At 35.8% G+C, this 22,024-nt stretch overlaps 1 protein-coding gene across 1 annotated transcript in view; it reads right to left on the reverse strand.

The window, feature by feature from the left end:
* Window positions 1–11,877: 11,877 nt before the first annotated feature.
* Window positions 11,878–22,024, reverse strand: part of LOC126297704 (segment polarity protein dishevelled homolog DVL-3) — a 118,371-nt gene continuing 108,224 nt past the window's right edge. The window contains 2 exon segments of the mRNA XM_049988833.1: window positions 11,878–15,613; window positions 21,181–21,411. Coding sequence (XP_049844790.1) covers window positions 15,252–15,613; window positions 21,181–21,411 — 593 coding nt within the window. The 3' untranslated portion in view covers window positions 11,878–15,251.

A 22,024-nucleotide genomic window follows, 5' to 3' on the forward strand; every position in this document is an offset into this window, starting at 1 on the left:
TCTAATGTCTCTCCAACCTACATTTCTACCCTGCACACTTGCTGCCTCCCTGTCAGCTGTCAAGTCACACTTGCCCAACGCCTCCTCCCACCTCTTTTCTCCCTCTACAACCCCGACCAACACCCCTCAATCCAGTGTACTTGCCGTTCTACAGTCTCAGCTTTGTGTGTTCAGCCAGCACATTGTACCTGCACAGGTGTGTGTGTGTGTGTGTGTGTGTGTGTGTGTGTGTGTGGTGGCGGGGGGGGGGGGGGGGGGGCTAGGAAGGTTTCCTCTTGATGGTCCACAAATAGTATTCATCTGAAAGCTCGTGAATTTTTCATTCTTTTTTTTGTGCAACTGTCAAAGTTTCAATATTTCTACTATTCGGCAAGATGTCTCTTTTACTCCAAAATTATTTACATTCTGCCAGAACTTTCCTTACCATAGGTAAGATATAGTTACGCAAAATGCAATGTCATCAGAGATAACACAAGGAAGTAAGTTTCGTTCCCTGGTAACTAGTGTTGAAATGCAAGGTTGAGTTATTTATATATTGTTTTCAAACATAGCATTTTAGTGATAGTTTCTGAAATTAAGAAAAGCATAAGGAACATTGTTAGTAACTATGTTGTTATGGAATTAAATTATTTTGTTGAAATAGTAACAATAATAATAAGTCTGCAGTTCTACACACAGTCCTTTACCTCTAGCCCCCAAATGTCCATTCCTTATGTTCCCAAAAGACATCACCACTAACAAAAACATATGTCAAAACATACAAAATATGTTTCAGACTATATGGATGATACAGCTGATAAGCAGCAGATGTCACTGACCAAAAACTGTAAATTATTCCCGCTGAATATAGGTAACTCCGTACCTATACACATGGGTTCAATTTTCAACAACTGATGCACACTGAAAACGCATATGTTCCTTGTGTCACTGAAAGTGTTAAGTGCATGCACCAAACTGAATAGGAAACCACATCATGCACACACATTAGTGCTGCATCACATCATGTGACAATCAGTGCTAATTAGACCAAATGACATTAAGTAAGAATTGTGTATGGTACTGTTTTGCTCCTTATCATGGCTTGTATGATAGAAACTTACTTAGTTTTCCTGTAAATATCATCTCTCTCCAGGAACAATTTTAGTCTCAGTATATATAATCGAATTACATTTGGAATGTTACTGCAAAGTTAAAGCATACTGTAAAGCCGAGAAAAATATTGTTTTGTGTTAGAACATTATCAATTAACTCCTAGTTACCTCACTGCCAATCTCTTGACTACAATTTGACAGTATTTTTTTTTTATGCAAGTGAAATGTACAACATGTTTACTTAATTATGTGTGAAATTCCCTAAAAATATTAAATGGTCTAGCTCATAATATATCATTTTCCTATTAGTTATCTAGCATTTTCAGAGTTATGTTACTTTAGATGTGACACAAAAAAACAACACAACATACAAAACAATTTAATATATTTATTTTTATATATATATAATTATGTACATAAATAGGATCTTTTCATAGTAGCAAAAGCATGAGATTAATGCACCTCATACAAGGAAAGTGTAAATAAACAAAAATCAACCATTACCAGTATCACCAACAGCTACATTTCTCATCTAGATCCATGGAAAATATGAACACTAAGGAATCTTTGTGGTATCCATCTGTGTCATTATTGAAAAATTTACAGTATTTATATATGGAAGATAATTTTAAAGTCTACTTCAACTGTTATCAGTTTGAAGTTCTGGTAAGTTAAAGAAACAACTGTATATCATATTCTTGAAAATTATTGCTCTGTATTAAGTTCTTGTGAGCATCAAAGTACTAGACTGTGGCAGTCCATGACATGTACAATCAATATTTGCATCTACTCTAAGTTTAGGTTTTGGCTATACTCCATTAGCAACCCACAGGCATACAAATTCATTCTCTCTCTCTCTCTCTCTCTCTCTCTCTCTCTCTCTCTCTCTACAAATCCTTCTTTCCCAGAAAATAAAAGCCAGTTTGCAATGACTAACGTACCTTCCACCCACAAATCAGGAGTATATTGAAACATAAGTACGCTGAATTTCCTCAGCTGATCCTGTATACTTTATCACATATAAACAAATACACAGTTAAGTTTGTAACTGGTACGAAAAACTACTGGAAGAGCAACAATTTTATGTTAATGTTACACTTGAACTTGCTCTCATATACATGTAAAGACGACTCCAGCAACAAAAAGTACAAACTTTGCAATAGTCTCAAACAGTGTTTTGATTGCATTTTTATATTCTGACTAATTTTAACATTTACTTTTATGAGAAACTTAAGAATATTTCATACACATCAAACAGCACAAATTGTATTTTGTATTTCACATATGCCTGTACAATCCATTGTGATGTCAGTCAGTAAATGATAACATCAGTTTCAGCTTATACAATAAAGAGTATGGAACTTAGGTCTGGCAATTACTGGTTTGATTTTCTCTCTAAGAGTTTCAATTTTTGGTGTAACAGAAAAAGTACTGTTAAGTCCATATTACACATTCACTGAAATCTCATCCATTGCATTAAATCTGACACTCCTGATATATGAGAAAATTACCTACTGAAAGTTGTCTGTCTCGTGTGAAAACTGGCTATTGAAGACATCTTAGACACCACATCATAAGGCAAAATGTATTAAGAGAACTAAAATACTCACTGAGTGCTACACTGTAAGTAAACAGCACATAAGCATGCAATCTGTTCATATTAACATTTATTTACAAATATGGTGTTAGCAGCACTTTTGTTAATGACTGTTCAACAACAATAACCAGCAAATTAAACTTTCAGCACAACTGTGCTAACTGATACTTTCCTTTGCATGACTTAAGTAACAACTCAGCATGTAAACTGTTCTGTAAATGGAATTCTTTGATGGTTCACTTTTAAGACCCAAAACTTTTTGTTAATTAATCTCATTTAAATACAGAATATGATGCAGTTGCAATTTGTAAGAGAAAGAAGATTTGGGAATGTTTCCTGGCTGTTATATGAATTGCAACAATTCCCTCTCAGTATTACTATGAAGGCAGCCATCTGGATCCCTCATACTATATAGATCAGATCAAGTCTTGAACTAAAACAAGAACCAAGTTGGTGCACACCAGTTCAGTAACTTGGCTGTCAATGTAAGAAACACCAAAGAGAAGTATTTAGCTAATTAATTGTATTTAATAGAAAAGTATTTAGAATGAAATATTCATGTTGTTATGGGTTACAGCTGTGTGCTTCCAAATTTTATCAACACTTGGAGCAACCACAGTGCTTAAAAAACCACCATCTGGAAGAAGAGGAGCATGTCACTTCTTTAAACATTGTGATATCTCAACATTATCACCTGGCTTGAAACTCAAGAGTTTTCCATCAGTAGTATATGCCTGGAATGTCTACATTCATATACAAATGTTGTTACAGCATTTATGCATCCTCATTAGAATCTCTCGAATTGTCCAGCAAGACAGTGATAAAGAGGATCAAATCCCGAACAATTTCTTTAGGAATGCAGCTGCAGGTTTAGTAGTGAAATTCAGCTCATTGCAACTAGCTTAGGCTGCACTAACTGGAAGAGTACATGTTTCTTGGTCTTTCTTGACACATTGTCAAAGTTCAACTTTAATTGTCAATAAAGATAAAAATTTTAGAACACCCTCACTAGTCAGGATCTGGAATGTTCCTGCTTCATTTGGCAAGCAAGGCAATAGAGCATTAAATGAGGAATTCAGTGTTATACTGAATACTCTATCCTGTGCAGAAGGTAGGCTATGATCAGAGAATTTGTAACAGGCAATCATATCATATTATTAAACAATATATTAAACAATTATTGATTATGACAATATTGAGTTACAATTACAAAATGTGAAACACTTTGAGTGAGTTCCATTCATTAGGCATATTACATAAAAATACATATCTCAAGAACTTAAGTTTAATCTATTGGCACATGATACCAGTGTTTAGGTTAAGCTTTAGTTTATGATAAGATATAGACTGTATGTTATACACTTTGCAATGGTCAGAACCCTCTCAAAACTCGTCGCATTTTTAAGCTGTTAAAGCCTAATACTGTCATAAACAATAGGAACTGTAATCATAATTAATAAATAATTATCTAGCTGACATGACATAGTCACTTTGAGCTTGTAATCAGTCAACAAGCCCAACCATCACACCATAGTATTGCATTATTCTACTTACATACTACTATAGGTTCTGTTAAAGGCAACCTACAAATTACTTCCAAATTTTACTCTTACATAACATTACAAAAAGTTGAGAAGTATTATTTCTCAGCTTTAATTAAGAGAGGGATAGGTGGGGAAAGTTATAATATTTAGTCGAAATAATATAAACTTAGTGCATGCCCTGTTTATAGGCTTATTACTTTGAAATCTGATACTAGGAGACCACCTTCAAATTTGATTTTGTTCTCCACTTTGCTGTGTCCATTTTTCTAAGTATATGTGAGATATAATCACAAAAGTTTTGGAGTTTCCATTCCGTTAACTCTGCATGAAAATAGATGGACAGAATTTACAGAAAAACTTACATAATACTGTATAGCCATAATTTCTCAAAGACACACTTCACAACACTACATGGATTTAATTCAGATGAGATTGCATTTTATTTGCACCAGTAAGTTGGATATTGCAGAGGGGGTCGTGTTTTTCCCCAAAACCAAGAAAGATAATAATCATTAAGTTTATCTGTTGGAATAACAAAAAGATATAGCATGCCAAACATGAGGTCAATAAATGGCCATCTAAATAAACTCTGGGCCGGGTCCATCTTTGTTTGCCTCATCTACACAATACAGACACTAACAGAAACAAAACATGCAAAAATTATCCTAATACGCAGATTAATAATGCAAATTACATCCACAATACTTACAGTGTGATTAAAATAACCTGTTTCTTGAGATGCTTAGTTAACAGGTGAGGAGGGGGGCTGAAGGGTGGAAGACACCACTGCCCTGATAATAACAGTAGTGAACAAATCTCCCCCTCTCACACCACCAACAGTTTGGTTGATGTAGTGTACTCTGAAACCATGTTGCCAGTAAATGGCAGCATATGATGTAGAGCATCAATGGCTTATATGTGGTGGTCTCGGTACATGTAAGCTACAATATCACCCACACCTCTCAATCCAGAGTCGCAAGGTAATTTAATCACACTACAAACTGTTTATCCCCTTTTAAAGCCAATAACATCCTAATATGATAATTTCTTTACTCAGATTTTGGTGTCGGTTCCTTCATATTTCTTCTCTAATTCTGTATTTTGTGACAGTATCATTTTACTACAAAGTTTAGGTGTGTATTCTACACACATCTATTACAATGTTACTTCTTATTGGAAAGCTGATGACAGGTGACAAAATGTAAGTTGATTCAAGCACTGGGAAGAATTTTTGATACAGCACGAAAAGTGGCAGCATACACTTCACAACTGCTGTATTATGTACTAGTATCTTGGGTTAAGTCCCAAATTTGACATTGTGGATTGAAGAAACAATTTTGATGATGATCTGTCAACCAGATGGCAAATTGATGGGCTTTTTCTTTCAGCTTTCTACAGCAAGCAAGTTACGATAATACTAGGTCTCACTATTTTTCCCTCCCTTTAATTTTCACTCTCATTTTGAACAACACACACCTAACATGCACAAACTGGACATATATTTTACAACAGAGTGGAGGACAAGTGTACTTATTGTCAGCTGATCAGAAATCATGTCAGTAGATTCTGAGATATGGAAGTTTACCAACAAATACATTTCAAGCAATGGAAAGTTGATTACAACTCAGATACTGAAGCAACAACAGATTCTAATAAAGAAGTGGCTACACATGCCTCAAGTAACATCAACATTTTTCTTAAGTAGGTTTTCCAATACTCATGTCACACACAACCTCTAAACCACAGGAGATTTCACTTATTAAGTACTGTTATTTGGTCTACAGAAAACCAGCAGGGGTCGGTAAAGACAAGATGAACTAACCGTGAATAACAATTCTGAGGGGATGCTGATAAGTAATGACTCCAAATTTGTTATTCTGTTTTCAACATTGGTTGAGGTATTCCATCTCATGCATATTACTCCATTGACTTTTCCGCTTCACTGACGCAAGGTGCAACCTTCTGCCACTAGTGGGCTCCAAATTGTAGTGTGTAATGTGGCAGTGTGTAACATAATTAAGTTGGTGTGTGAGAGCCCTTAAGAAAACTGAAAGCACAAATCTGAAGAGTTTGTCCACACACAGAGCACCTTCTCCTTCAGCATGACAACACCAGACCACATTTAAGTGCTGTGGCATCTGCAACAATGCAATGCCTTGGGTTCACTGTCATCATTTCCAAAACTTAAACAACACATTCACATACTTCACTTTGGTAGCGATGAAGGGGTGGAACCAGAGGTGAGGTTGTAACTCTGTCAACAAAATCAAACATTCTACAGTGACGGTATCAACAAACTGGTCTCTTGTTGGGAGCAATGTGTTCATTGTCAGGGTGATTATGTTGAGAATTAAATATGTAGACATAAATAAAGTTATAGAATGTTAACAGACTTTGTTTTATTTAGAAAGATTTAAGAGTTTTGAGAAAAAGGAATTCTGTAGTATAAATTTTCAGCATTCCCTCATATGAAGCCCAATGGGAAGTCTGTGAGTGGTAATATTTTTGAAACTTTCCAATGAAGCTGTTGGAGTGTACATTTATAAGGTCATATTGTAAAGATAACATATATTCCAGGGTTATTGGTTTGAATGAAAAGTGTGTGTTAGAATAAGGATCTAACAAATACTTAGCTGAATCAGTAAAAGGTGATGCCACTGAGAAAATTTGGGATGACATAGCAGTGTATAACTGTACAAACCAAAATTGTTAAGGAATTCATTTTATAAAAAACACTTCACTGAGTACCTGTAGCAGCTACCAGTGTGAGAAATTCTTTCTGAGGCCATTCTTCCCAAGAACACTTATATTGTTTTGTTGCAAATTAGTTTAATTTACAGTGTGATCCATGGTTCATTTTATTTACTTGTGTACAGGTCATTTTGCGTTTTATTGTTGCACAGAGGCATTATTTATAAACTAAGTGTGGTTTGCTTATGTTGGCAAATTGCAAGACTAATAATTCTCATCTTGCACAATTTAACTTGCACAGATAGAAAATTCTATAAAAAGTATGAAAACAATTAACAGTGTTAGTTACATTTTACCTATCTGTTCCACAGGTGTGATCCTATTTCATATCTGAACAGTACAGGGAAGCTGGTAAATGCCAAACGACTGACTAGAAAACAAAACAGTCACTGTCCATTACAAACATGTACTGTTGAAATTGTAAACAGCTTCAAAATAAGGCACCATATTTTCTTATGATAATACACACTCATCACAAGCTGTTATTAAAACAAGTCACCACTATAACAAATTTACCTGGTTAATTAACTCAAGCATATACACAAACCTATATAAAAAAAATCAGCCACTGTAGGTTTTAAATGTTGCTATATTATCTCGGCTTGAAATGAATGAACTCATGTTTCACACTAAGCTCACGGAATGTACCACACTAAGGCTGACCTTGGTGATCTGAATGTTTTGATATTACAAGTCAGATGTGCCTACAGTACATCCGAGTAAGTTACGTATAAATTATCTTTTATTTATTCCTTGTTCACATCTGTATCATAAGGCACATTTAACAATGGAAAGCATTAACTTTGATGCAATTACACACAGAAATTTGATGGCAAGAAATGAATGTCAGTATCACAACATTATGCATGCTAACCATGTTTGTCTTATCCCAGAAATGCTACAGCAAGCAGCCTACATTCCCAACACGATAAAATATTTCCCTCAATGCATGCAGAAGTGTGTGTGTGTGTGTGTGTGTGTGTGTGTGTGTGTGTGTGTGTGTGTGTGTGCTCTCTCTCTCTCTCTCTCTCTCTCTCTCTCTCCCCCCCCTCTCCCTCTCGTCACCCAACCAGCCCCCCCTCCCCCCCCCCCCCCCCCCCCACACACACACGCTCACACCTGAGCGTACTGACAAAGCAATATATCATTGTTAGGTATTTACTATGTTCAACTTCTGCAACACAAAATTAAGTACTGTTTATTGGCAGTTATACCAAATCAAATAACAATTTATGGTGAGTGCATCACAAAAAGGGCATGAGTGATTTAAGTTGTGGGTGTCTTATAGAAAATGATCTCCAATTACTGTACCTGCCTAAGTACTAATACCGCTGTTACATTTATCATTTAGAAATTTGTATACCAATAATAAAATTAATAATGATAATTATTATTATTAGATTTCACTTGTATGTCTTTCCCTCAGCAATCTATTCATTTCCACTCAACTCTGAAGAACCAATGACTTGGCTAAAATTACCACAAAACTTTACAAATGGGCAAGACGTGTGAACTATAGACAACATGCACATTCGAAAGACATGCAGAATTTCAAACAATATGCAGTCCACATGCACACAACACCCATGCACAACATGTATTTTGATGGCATTGTCTCTTTGTCATATATTTTTCTGAAGAACCACACTCCTAATATATTCTCTCTGCTACATCAGTCCAGTAATGATGCAATCATCAACTTTGTCTGCATATTACATTTAAAATGCCATCTTAATCCGTATCTTGTTGAGAGATGCAGCATTAGTGATACCTCTCACATAGATTTTGCACACAGACATGTACAAAATATTTTCTTTGAATTTGCAATCATGAGGGTATGAACTGGGGGAAAAGGGGGAGGGGGAGGCATTATTTAAATTCCATGATGTTCAGTACCAACAAACTGACTTGTTTTGCCTACTCACTCTACAACGTACGTTAAATTTGCACATATGGAACTACACATCACTAAACTCAAAATAAACGAAAATTTCTGTTACAGAGTACTGAACTGCTTACAAGATGACTTTTTTGGGGGTACATGCCAATTCTTAACAGACAGGTATTGGCAAACAGAAGCTGCAGAATTTATGCAATGTCCCACAAAAAATTGTAAAAAATCTACTGAATTACTTTCACCATTCTCAAGCCTGAAGCAATGTCATGTTTTCATCAAATGTTTAACTTGTCCTGAAGGGGGGGGGGGGGGGGGGGTACAATATAGTAACCATTACGAGCTACAAAATATTTCCTATTGACTAAAGTAAAATAAGCAGTAATTAATTGCACTTTACAGAATGTGGTTATAACATGAAAGTGATCTTTCAACCTGAGTTTAACTGCACACCTATCAAAGGCTAATTATCAGAAGATAAACATACGTAAGTACGTCTTGAGCACCTACCTCATTTTAAACAATTTTTAAAATGTTTTAATGATAAATCCAGTAATTTTATAGAAAAACGAGTACAGCATAAAATACCATTTGCACCAACAAATGTTTTCATATTGCACAGGCTCATTAAAACTCAGGTCATGTCACTAAATGCTCAAAAAAGCATTATTTCTAAGTATATGCAAAAAAAGTTTGTTTGAACACCACCTTAAATATCAATGTAGTCAAAGAAAATCACATATTTGGCATAAAATAAATTAGAAATGCTGCATAGCAAATTCTTGTAAGTAACTGTCCTCGAAACTGCAAAAACATCACATCAGAACGTCTACCAAATATAAGTGTAAATGCAACATGTTTAGAATAAATGGACTAGAAAATGACGCCAACACTATAAACTGCTTCATGACAATATCACATCAATAGCTCTTACAGTTATACATGAAACATTACACTTATTACATTAACTTATTAGAAGACACTGTCATGACATTGTTTTCTATTTAAGCCACGTAATTTTGTACAAAATTCAGTAACTGTTCTCGGTGAGCAGTGGGCACCTGAAATTTCATTTTCCACTCTGAAAGGATGATTGTACTCTTCTGTAGTTTTATACAAAACATGGAAAAATTTTAATCTGACCTGCACTCTCCTGTCCCTATCACACTGTTGAGATGACTCACAGTTGTCACTAAGATTAATGTTTCACACATTTCACTAGCCCCACAAAATTTGCACCATCTTGTGCGTTTCACATATCTTCTCAACCCATAAGCCCACAACAAATTCTGGAATTTTTACTCTTGGGAATGGTGTCATCGTCCACCTGAAAAAGGTTCAGCAATTTAAGATTCTAGGATTTTTACAGTCCCATGCTGAGCAGGAGAAATTACTATAAGACTATAGCAATCTTATTAAATCCGCAGTGGTAACTGTTAAGTATGGAGTCAATAATGAACATTTCTTTATGTTTTGTCTTCTTTGTCTATTCTTTAGACAGTGAATGTGGCAGCACATCACACTTCCAAGCAAGTACATACCCAAAGTATTTTAAATATCTGAGACAGGGAAAATTCATGAATACACCTAACCCAGACAAAAAATGATCATTAGTAAATAATTTATAGCTATCCAAGTGTGTGTGTGTGTGTGTGTGTGTGTGTGTGTGTTATATATTTGGATTAAATATGACACAATTTCAATGCAAGTCAGGGTACCCGGCTACACAGCAACATGAGAAAAAAAAAAAAAAAAAAAAAAAAAAAAAAAAAAAAAAAAAAAAAAAAGATTAACACAGAACACAAACATGATGCAAAGAATGTGAGTTAGGACCACCACTCACTCACCTGGTAAAGCTCATTCTCACAGTTGGACACTGCCAACAAAATGCTTATGATACATACACAGCTTTTGGAAGTAAAATTTATTTACATGGAGATGGCAGAGAAAGAGAAAATAAGAACAAAGGTTATAATGATGTAACTGAGATGACTATTTCATCAACAACTATGGGTTGTAAGAGATGAAGAGTACATTCTGGGGGAAAAGCCACTGCAGTTGATAACAAAATTAAATTCCAGAACTGTTCAATAGTTCCTTCATGTTGTCTCCCAGTTTTCTATAACTTTTTCACACTCCCAAACATCATGCTTTTTGTTTGATGTAATTATGGGCAGTGCCTCAGGGTTTTTTTTTTTTTTTTTTTGCTTTGAGTAAGCTCTGCCTGTCTACAGAACTAGCCTTAGAAGACCTGACACTTTGTTGTTCCCTGTTGAGCTCAAAATTATTTCACTTAACATAATGACTTTAAACAGAAATTTTGCAACAAATTTTTCAGTAAGCTGTGTTGTTTATATGGTGATATTACTACTATTTCAGTGTTTATTCAAATGCTATTGCACACTCACTGAACAAGTGTGATCACTTTATGACTTCACAGCAGGTATTTATATTGCCCGCAACTTATCTGATTGTGTACAAGTTCCTTAGCATGACTTGAATGCTATCTCCTCTATTTAACTGACAAAGAAAATTTCTATATTCCCAGTACACAAACATCAGTATCTACAAAACTATCATAACTATTAATAATGTTTATCAAAGCTGTAAAAGTAAATGTATACAAGGGAAGACCCAAACTGTGTGCTGACTATGCACAATGACAGATCATTTCAGGAAATCAGTTTGTGAAAATTTCACACCCATGAAGAAAATTCATTTCACCAGTTGGAGAGGTTGTGGTAAAGTGAGTAATGAAATATGGTCTGTTAGTACTCACACGATTAAGCTGCCTCCTAGTGAGTTGGCAAGTTGAATTATACAGCAGATCCAAAACAATTTAACAATGAGTCAAAGAGAACAATTTTGTTGTTGGTGTCAATTATAAATGAGGACCAGGCAAAAGGATGAGGAAGCAGGCATGCACAATTTCGGTATGACGAAATGTATTTCTCATTATATATGTCAGGCCAATGTAAAATAAAAAGAAACAAAAGCAAATTTATGTATTATGACTTTATTTACATCAGTGTATCATCATTTTTGTCCCAGCTGTTTCAGGATATCTGCTCCTGAGAAGACAGTCAAATAGCTCTAACTAAAAATCACTCACAGTCCTGAACCTTTTAGTTACATTAAAATGTCTGGCGAGCATTTCTTAATGCAACATATGATTATTTAGGTGGTACATTTACCACATCATCTCTTTATGATTCAAGAGATTTTGACAATTGTGCTTCTGTAGACATTAAGTAGAAGAACATGAAAACTCAAATAGCTCCCATGAACTTCAAAGGAACATTCATAACAGACTTTATATGGGTATCTGTACATGCATGCACAGGACACAAAAAGTTGATTAAAGCAAAAACATAGCACTGGAACACCTCAAACTTAATGGTTGTGGCATCTACTATTCATCATCATCCAAAAATTACCTTTTTAATAACAAAGTTTATGCTGTATTAATTCATCACAAAGTAGAATTTAAGTGATTGTGAAATGTTGTTATGAACTCCATGTTATACCATTCATGTTATCCTGCATGATGATATTACAAGAAGCGTGCTCAAATTTGAATGTAAAATTATAAATGTTAAAACAATTTTTACACATGCTCTGTGCAGTCAAATTTTAATGTTTCAAATATGCCACTGTTATGAAATAATCTACATGTTTTATTATCACAGTAACTGATATTACACTTCACGTTTTATCCCTTGATGCCAGATATCTCCTCAAATCTTACATCATCATGTACAAACGGCCAAAAATTAGCTGCACCTCTCTTTCTGCGGAATATCATCATCCTTTTATCACAACTGTATATTACGTATCAGATTTCAAAAGTGTTCATAGCTGTTATGAAGAATTCTACAAATTTCTGCCCTCCACAGTAGGTTCCAATGACACCTTGAAGAAGGTGATACTTATAATGTATATGAAATACAAGGAAGTCTTAAGTACTCAACAACATTTCATGGTGGTACTTCATGAAATAAAATGTAAATGTAAGTACAACATCATCTTAAGTGCTGTATTATGGTAAGTGCATTTTGTACTTATGGTCAAAGGTTAAGACATTAAAAGTAAATCATCATGCTGAAACTGTTTTGTCTACAGCTACTTATTGGGATGGATCAAATTTTGGAGTCTGAAAAATCATGACAATTCATTTTAAGTCACTCAACTTTTCACAAAGAAATGTAACCAAGATGAAAAATTTGATGACAGAAAGAAAATGCTGTCAATTATTGACATTACAAAAGAAGAAACTGAACAAACACTACAATAGCAACAACACTTTTTCTTTCTTATCCTAAACAAGATTTGTCAGGCTGTACATGATTTTAATGGGAAAAATAGGATACCTTGTTTCTTTTCTGACTAAAACCAAGAGATACGGTAACAGCAAGGAAAAGTAACCCATAGTTCAAAAGCAACTAATTCACATGCACTAAATTACGCAATGTAGAAGAAAAATTTTATGTTCAGAAAATATTCAGAGAGTGAAGATCAAAGAACACTCTTCGCTGTACAAGACTGCCACTTCATAAGAAAGTCTTTCTATTGTTGATAAGACAGATTTTATAAGTGATTTCATTGCATCCATTAGGTTAACACAATACACTGGCAGTATCAAAATTAAATACATCGTAAGTACATATTACAATACAACAATGTCACAAATCAAATAAGTAAAAATGACAAAAATCTCTATTCTGAAAACTGACTCAAATTACACACTTTAAAAAAAATCATTTAGAATTTAGTCTTTTCCCACCTGTGAAAAATGGAATGATCAAAGTTCAGGAAACAATTTCTGTCCCCAATGACACCTTAAAAATTTGATAACAGTACAGAACAAACTGACAGATACATGACAATAACCACTGTAGTATGAAGTTCCAAGCATAAAAAAAGGCAAATGCAGCGATCAGAAGAAGCCAAATGGTATGATAATGACACAGAAGTCCAAGCAAAGCACACGTAAAGGGTTCAAAAACAGTGAAAGTTCTGATTTTATTGTGAAGTTAATAAACATTTCTGACTTGTGTTCATTGATGATAGAAATCTCACAATATTAAGTTCAACTACAACACCTGTCTGTGAATCTGTCCTGTGAACTATAGATGGGTAACAAGATGAGGAAATGTGTAGATAAATAATACACAATTTCCAAAAAAGGCCGAAGTATTATGGTTTCTGGCAATTGTTCACATTAGCTTGAATCCCTCATACAGAGCCCAACAAAAGGCTGATGATTTGAAAAATAAATTACACTCTATGATGACACACACAAGAACAAAATTCTGTTGTGCAAAATTGATGATAAAAATTTAGTTCCAGGAGACTCTCGTTAAAATGACTTAAAATGAGACAGACTACACATATATTGTGTAGAAAACTGCTACATACTAAAGTAATAATTTCTTCAGTTTTTGTTGTATGAGTTGTAACTCAGTAGGCCTATTTCAGAAAAAAATTACCAACTTCTTGAAAGATGGAATGTACCAAATCAAACTGCCACTTTAAGTAACATGGTAGACACACACACACACACACACACACACACACACACACACACACACACACACACACACACACACACACACACACACACACAATTGAAATGATTTCAAAGTCATCAAATGAAGTCGTAGTACACCAACTTAAAAAAAAAAAATTACTTTCAATTTAAAATGCAAATAATATTCTATCCGATGGCACACACCTACAAATGTATGGTAAGTGTGAAACAATGAACGGATGGATGAACAACAAATGTCTAATCCAAATATGCAAGGTCTATCCCCTATAAAAATGAGGAGTAAGTACGACTTTTATCACAAAGTTTTCATAAATCATCTCCAATTACATCAATCACTGTTCCACTGAATCTGCCTAATGCAAACTGACAAGAATATACTAAAGAAAAGCATACAAAATACCCTCAGTTATGACAGATAAAAATTTAAATGACCTCGCACATGAAATCACTTACTTTCGAAAGTATCTGGCCAACAAACTCATAAAATATAAATCACAGTTCTTCATGTACAAGTTAGTAAAGCTGTTTCGCTATAATTCCTGAAGCTATACCGACTGTCTATCAACCACAAAAAGACATACATGCCTGAAAATAAGTCGAAGACAGGCACAATGTTATAATATATACAACAGAATTGACGAGATTATAACTGAGCTGTACTATAATACCACCAGTAACTGCCCATCTCTTTGTACACATACATGCAGCAATATTTCTTTCTTGCACACAGTGCTACATTACAGAAGAATAATTTCAGTCCACCCAATGACATCAGTTTTGGGGATTCTGCAGCTTAATCATGTGCAGGCACACTGTGGATGAGCTACATCACGTCCACAAAGAATTCACAAGGGTTGCCCATAGCGATACGAAAAGACTGCCTACTACCAGAGAGGTCCTGAGCGTGCTGGAGGGGATGACGATGTTGGGAAGGTGGTGGTCCTGCTGTGGAAGCCGTGGCCACAGAGCGCTCCGAGCCACTGGAACGTGAGCGAGACCCTCCGGATCGACGACCTTTACCACCGCCGCCCTCGCCCTCGCTGCCGCCAGAGCTGCCCGCTGACTTTCCAGTTCCCCCGACGCCACTGCTGCCTCCTCCCCCACCTCCTCCTCCTCCTCCCCCTACAGCTGCTTCACCTCCACTGCCTTCCTTGCATGCAGCTTCCGAATCGTTGCTGCTACCACCTATGGACATAGAATGGAATTTGCTAAGGTTATTATAATAAAAGTGAAAAAATGAATATTGTGCCATTTTAATAACAAGGAAATAAGGTTTGCTAGTGATCACATCAAAATAAGGATTGTCAGTCTATGTTAGTTTTTTTCCTATTACCCCACTGTTGCATACACCTCCACAGAGCACACAGTAGGAATCTCATATTTTTTCCAAAATGGGCATCAATAAATGAAGTAACGGTTAACAAATGTTTGTGATTATGAAAATAGCAAACACTTTGAATTTCACAATTGAGGGTAATAGTAATTTTGATCATGTATAACAAGTGATAAGATTCTGAGTTTATCCTTTAATAAATGTAACACAGAGAGCAGAGAGGAAATGAATAAAATTTTCAGATCATCATCGTCATCTTTCTCCTCCATTTCTATCGTGAAGTATTTGATAGATTCTCACAATCATTCTGGAGATTTTGAAACTGTACCATCTGAAGATGATCATTAAGAATAACACATCAACTGAAGAAACAATGTTTAAGTAAATTTTGGGGAATACATTTGACACACAGAACTACTGTTACATGTTAAGTAATATGAAATTCATTGAATAAAAAATATTAGGACTATCAGGACAAGTAAAGAATACAATGTTAATGACCAAAATACTGCTCTTACATAAAAAGCTGTAAATCCTTTGCTCAGTTTACCTGCTTCTAATGACCTCGTAACCAACAGGATGTTACACCCTTTTCTTAATTTACTCAAAAGAATATGGCAAATCATCTGATACTTCTGAAAACGTAAAACCAAATGTATTTTCTTTACAGCTTTCGGGGGGAGACGCAGTGAGTGCAGATTCATATGGTAATAGCAGCAAGAATAACGGGTCAGTGTTTCTCATTAATTTTAACAGAAGTGCTAACAAAGGTTTAAAGTTTCATGTAATTTAAGTTAATACTGCTTCACACAATAAAAGTCACGAGAGATAATTGTAACTGGCCAGAAAAAGCTTCATTATTTGTTTTCACCCAACAGATTCAAAAACATGGACAAATGTTGGCAAACAACTAATTTGGACATATTCGTGCTAGTTTCATCTGACTCAGGACTGAAGTGTTGGGAGGCAAAGAGAAGAACGTGTGTACATAATTTTTATTTTTTTAAAAGCTTTTTATATGTACTGAAGGAACTGGGGAATCTCTCTCTCTCTCTCTCTCTCTCTCTCTCTCTCTCTCTCTCTCTCTCTCTCTCTCTCTCTCTATTTCTTAATTGTTTCTGTAAATTCTGTAACATTTAGTATTCAGTAAAGCTGAGTGTTGGTGAAAAGACTTAATGAATTGTGCATGGACAACAGCTTAGTATCTAAGAATGAGTTTTACACTGAGGTAATAACAGAAAAATTGAGATTTTTATCTGTAGTATTTTGATTAGCTGTGGCCACCACTAAACCACCTTTATTGGAGTCAAAATTAAGCCTAAGAAAAGTAAACCACAAAAACTAAAAAATAAATTAGAAAAATAGCCAGTTTCCATTTGCCCATGGTTTTGTAACTTTAATGGAGCATAACTATACTAATGCTCCTTCACATATCTGAAACAGTATATCAATATTTTGCCAAGTTCCTTAACAACTTAATGGAAAATGTTACCGTATAATCAGTTACACCATCGTAACTGCAGTTATTTTCAGATGTCTTCAGAAACCAAAATGTGAATATGAAGTTCTCACCAGCAACTACTGAAATATTTTTGAAACTTCAACATCACATCAAGATCATTATACTCAACCACAAAGAATCCAGTAGGAAACCATTTGCATCCTCTTTAAAGAAAGCATCCCACCACCATTCAATTGAATAGTTCACAGAAACTATTTAAATCTATGGCCAGATAGGGGAGGAGCGCATGTGGATGAGCGTTTTCATGTTGCAAGATTAAGGGTGCCAGGCTACCTCTTACCATGACAAACTATTTTAGAGGTGTTTTAGAGTCTCAATGTACTGAGGAGAATTTGCCAGTGCCCTTCGTACCAGATAATCAGTCACATAAAATAAGTGAGCATCCCAAAACACAGTGAAAGAATTTTTTGTGGACAGCAGTATTTTGAACTTCTTTGCCTGACAAGAAGCGCCCAGTCTTTTCTCTTCTGGGTCACAATTTTGGACCCATAACTTGTACCCAGTCACAATATTTAAAAATAGGAGAGTCTTGTGCTTCACAATGATAGTGCTACATAAGTTGCTCAGAGCATTACAATTGACAACAGTTGTTTCTGCCTTTGAGACAGTGTGGCACCCACTGTACCCAGATTTCATGGAATCCTAATTGTTCAACAATGAAGTCTAAACATTACTTGGCTATTGTAATATGGTTTGTGATACTGAGTGATTCACCAGACATTTTGAATCAAATCATCAACAAATTTTCAATGTTTATCACCCGTGGTAACAACTGGACGTATACTGCACATTTCAACAACAATTGTGCCTTTTCCAAGGCAACCACAAAATTTCATTACCCATTTCATTTACAGTACATACATCAATGGCACTGTCGCCATGAACACCCTTTAACTGAAGATGACTAACTAGGAGTAACTTTTGCAACAGTTAAATATTCAGAAACATAATGCTGTTTAACTCTAAATAGACATAGCACTTGAACACATCTCCATACTTACGATACTCTAAGTTCACTGGATGAACCCAACACATTCAAACTGTGCATGCATACAGAGGACAAAGTTACCTTCCACCTGGTGTGTTTCTCAGTTCTTTAAGCCAGTTTCCTCAAGCGTAAGTGCATTACTTTTCAGCCTACCCTCATAAAACCCCAACTGGATACTTCTCGAACAGTGGTAAATCTTTCCTTTTATTCCTTTAGCAACTCTGCCATGGAAACACTGGCAAGAGAATTAGACTTCACTATCCACATCCCTACCGAAGAAATTATTGAGTCCATGGAAGCAGCACTCCATCACACATCTGCGATTGCAGCAGAGGAGTGTGGACAGGAAACTGTACAGATTTTACCACTTGGCACACCACCGAAGCACAACCTTGAGAAAAGGAACATCTTCACAGAACTTACGTGAACAAGGAAATTGTGATACTGCAAGCAGATAAAGGCAAGGCTATTGTCATTCTGAACAGCACCCAATATTAAGACAAGATGAAAAAGGCTTGTTAATTGATGACACACTCGTCACATGGCGAGTCAGAGCTACACAGAACTATATGAACAGCCTGCACAAGAAGATTCATTTTGTGCTTGAGGCAGAGAAACAAGATGCAATTCCATTCATAGATGTGGAAGTTAGGACCATCCAGGGCATAGAGTACACCTGAAGCCAACACACACACACACACACACACACACACACACACACACACACACACACACACACACACACACAAAGTTATTATTAACATGCTGAGTCAAACCACTACACAGCACACAAGAATGCACATTGCGCCCAAGTGATGCAATTTAACATCTGAATTTAAAACGCTGTGAACAACGTTCTTGATGAATGGTTATAACTCACACTGATAAGCAGAGCCAGAAGGCAGCTAGGATGCAGATAAATAGCAGCCAGAAGTGTGCTTATTTTATATGACGGATGCCAGTAACTAAACAGGAGAACATCTATGCTGAGATGGTGTCCAGCCCATTTTTTACAGTACCCGTAAGATCCAGGATATGTTAGGGTCCACCAGACAAGGTAAATGCTCTACACACTGCACTGTGAATGTGGAGAAGTAGATACAAGTGAAACTCGCAGGCCAGTAGTGATATGCATTCAGAAGTTTGAGGGCAACTTTGGCAGCACCACCAATCACCAACAGTTGAATACCAGAATGATTACTGCACAAAAATAAAATTTGTGTGAGACTTGCATACTTGCTGAGCACCAAGAAGTGGTGAAGTACAAGATCAAGGAGGCCAGGAGGCCACTGAAATATTAAAAAAATCCTAACAACATGAATACATAGAGTCTAACAGGCCACTTCAACACCTTGAGGTGGGAGTCACAATAGTCAGAAAGTGCCATGGTGCAGTTGATGTCCCACATGAGGAGCATGGCCTTGATAGTTGCCAAATGACAAGAATGATTCCCTTCCACCACAGAAAACCAACTAAATAAAAGTTTCCTCGCTCCTTCCCCTACAGCAAACCAAAATATCGACAGTTTTTAAATTATGACAATGTCATGTCTAGTAGAGCACCATGACAAAATGTAAGTGCAGCAATAAATGGGCATCAAATGAAAAAGTACCTTCTACTTAGCACGAACTTATGAATCTTCACACCTGCAAAGTGCCCCTTGAAGTACACAAGAAATATGTTTATAGAGCATTAAACTGAAATGTTTTACTTTGGTACAACATACCTTATTTCAGTGTTTTAATGCAATGCACACAAAAATGGCATAAGTCAACAAAAGAAATCACTGATATTTCCATCAAAATGACTCAAGAAGTCTGAAGCTGATTCAGAAGTGCAAGGGGAAATTTTTTTTTGCCTTTGTTGCAAACCACAAAATGCGAGAAAGATTAAAAATACATTGCTAGTAGGAGTCCCTATTAATTAATGTCTGCAGCCACATTCTGATAAGACAACATTCCTCACAAGTTCTGTAAATGAATGCACAATCCTGTCATGAGGTATTTTGTCTACTTAGTGGATTTCAGAAAATTAAGCTGGTTACGGCAAGTATTAAACGTACAACCACAAAATAATTTCTTCTCTTAGGTAGCATAATGAGCATCCCTCATTACAAATGTATAAAATATATAATCCTGGTTGATCATAAGACAGTTTCTTAATGATGATTTAATGTTCCACTTATGTAGAAGTAATTAGAGATTAACTCAATGCATGGCACAGACAAGGTCGGTGAAGATTATTGGCTCAGTTCTTTAAACATGGAACATTCCAGAATTTACCTGAAAAAATTTAAGGTAATTACAAATGAAAAATCTGGCTGCTTGGATGGAAATCTGAACCCCACTTGTCCTGAATGCAAGTGTCATTTAACCACTACACAATTTTCCTCAGTCAACACTTGTTACAGCTATATAGTGCATATACTATAGCATACACATGTACATGCGCAGATGACTAACAGGAACATAAAAAACAAAAAAGCCTCCCCCCTGCGCCCCCCCCCCCCCCCCCACACACACAGTCCTCTTACCACACTTGCTATTAATCTATCCATGCGAGTAGTGAACTTTAATTATGTACAACCTCTCTCCCACATTTTTCTAACCAGTATTCAGTATATACAACCAGCTGATTATCTGCTTCTCTGAAATTCAAGTCACTCGTCACTGAATTATATGAGAGAGAGAGAGAGAGAGAGAGAGAGAGAGAGAGACAGAGAGAGAGAGAGAGAGAGAGAGAGAGAGAGATATTGATTATTGTTCTCACTATTGGGCTGTGAATTTAGTTTAGTACATAATCCAAAAAGCAACTGTTGTACATACCCTATTTTCTTAGAAACCAAATTTGTGCCAATGGTCTTGTATACACTTGTTTTGTACTAGAGATAAGAACTAATTTCGACTTACCTGAGCCACTGTGTACACTGTCTTCTCTCGTGTATCCATACACAGATGGTTCATTGGTATAGTTGAAGGGCATAGGTGCGTATCCAGAGGCAGTGTGCGGGAGGTAAGTACCCGAATAAGGCATATGGGAGCCACCCCATGAAGCAGGCATTGTATTTGGAGGTGGAAGTGGACCAACAGTATCATGGTCCAAAGATACGCAGTCTTCATGTATTTTCAATGACGACATGGCTGTTGGAAGCAGGAAAGAATAATTATGATTACTTATAAGGCACAAATTAATTAAATCATATATAATGAGATCTGGGGGCAATCATACTGCAGATGTGAGTCAATATGTTCAGTAATCTACTGTCTACATTTTTAATGCTCTACTTTAAAACTTCCATTGCCACGTGACTTTTGCTGTTTCTCACAGGAGCTCTACACCAATTTCGTGGTGATAGCACTAATATGACATGAAAATACAAGAGAAGGCTTTCACAAGTAAGTGTTACATTCAGAAGGAAAATCTGTTGTTCTTTAATTTTTACAACCAAACTATGAAAGAGAAACAAACTATTCAACTGTAAGACTTTGTGAACATTTATGCTCAATATAATAAATGTTTTAAGGTTTATGCATGAGCAACATTGTAGTACTGTGAGAAAAATAGATTTGGGGAGTCAAATATTTTGATATGTTGTAAGTGGTTGACTGTGAATAGCCAGTGTGTGGTAAAGTGAGAGATGATGCACAAAGTCTCAAATATTTCAATGTGAAAATTAATCTTATGATGCCACACATTAAAGGTGTACAAATATGATTAATAATGACATAGCAAATCTAAATTCCACATTAAACT

This window comes from Schistocerca gregaria, chromosome X (genome assembly GCF_023897955.1).
Source record: "Schistocerca gregaria isolate iqSchGreg1 chromosome X, iqSchGreg1.2, whole genome shotgun sequence".
Lineage (NCBI taxonomy): Eukaryota > Metazoa > Arthropoda > Insecta > Orthoptera > Acrididae > Schistocerca > Schistocerca gregaria.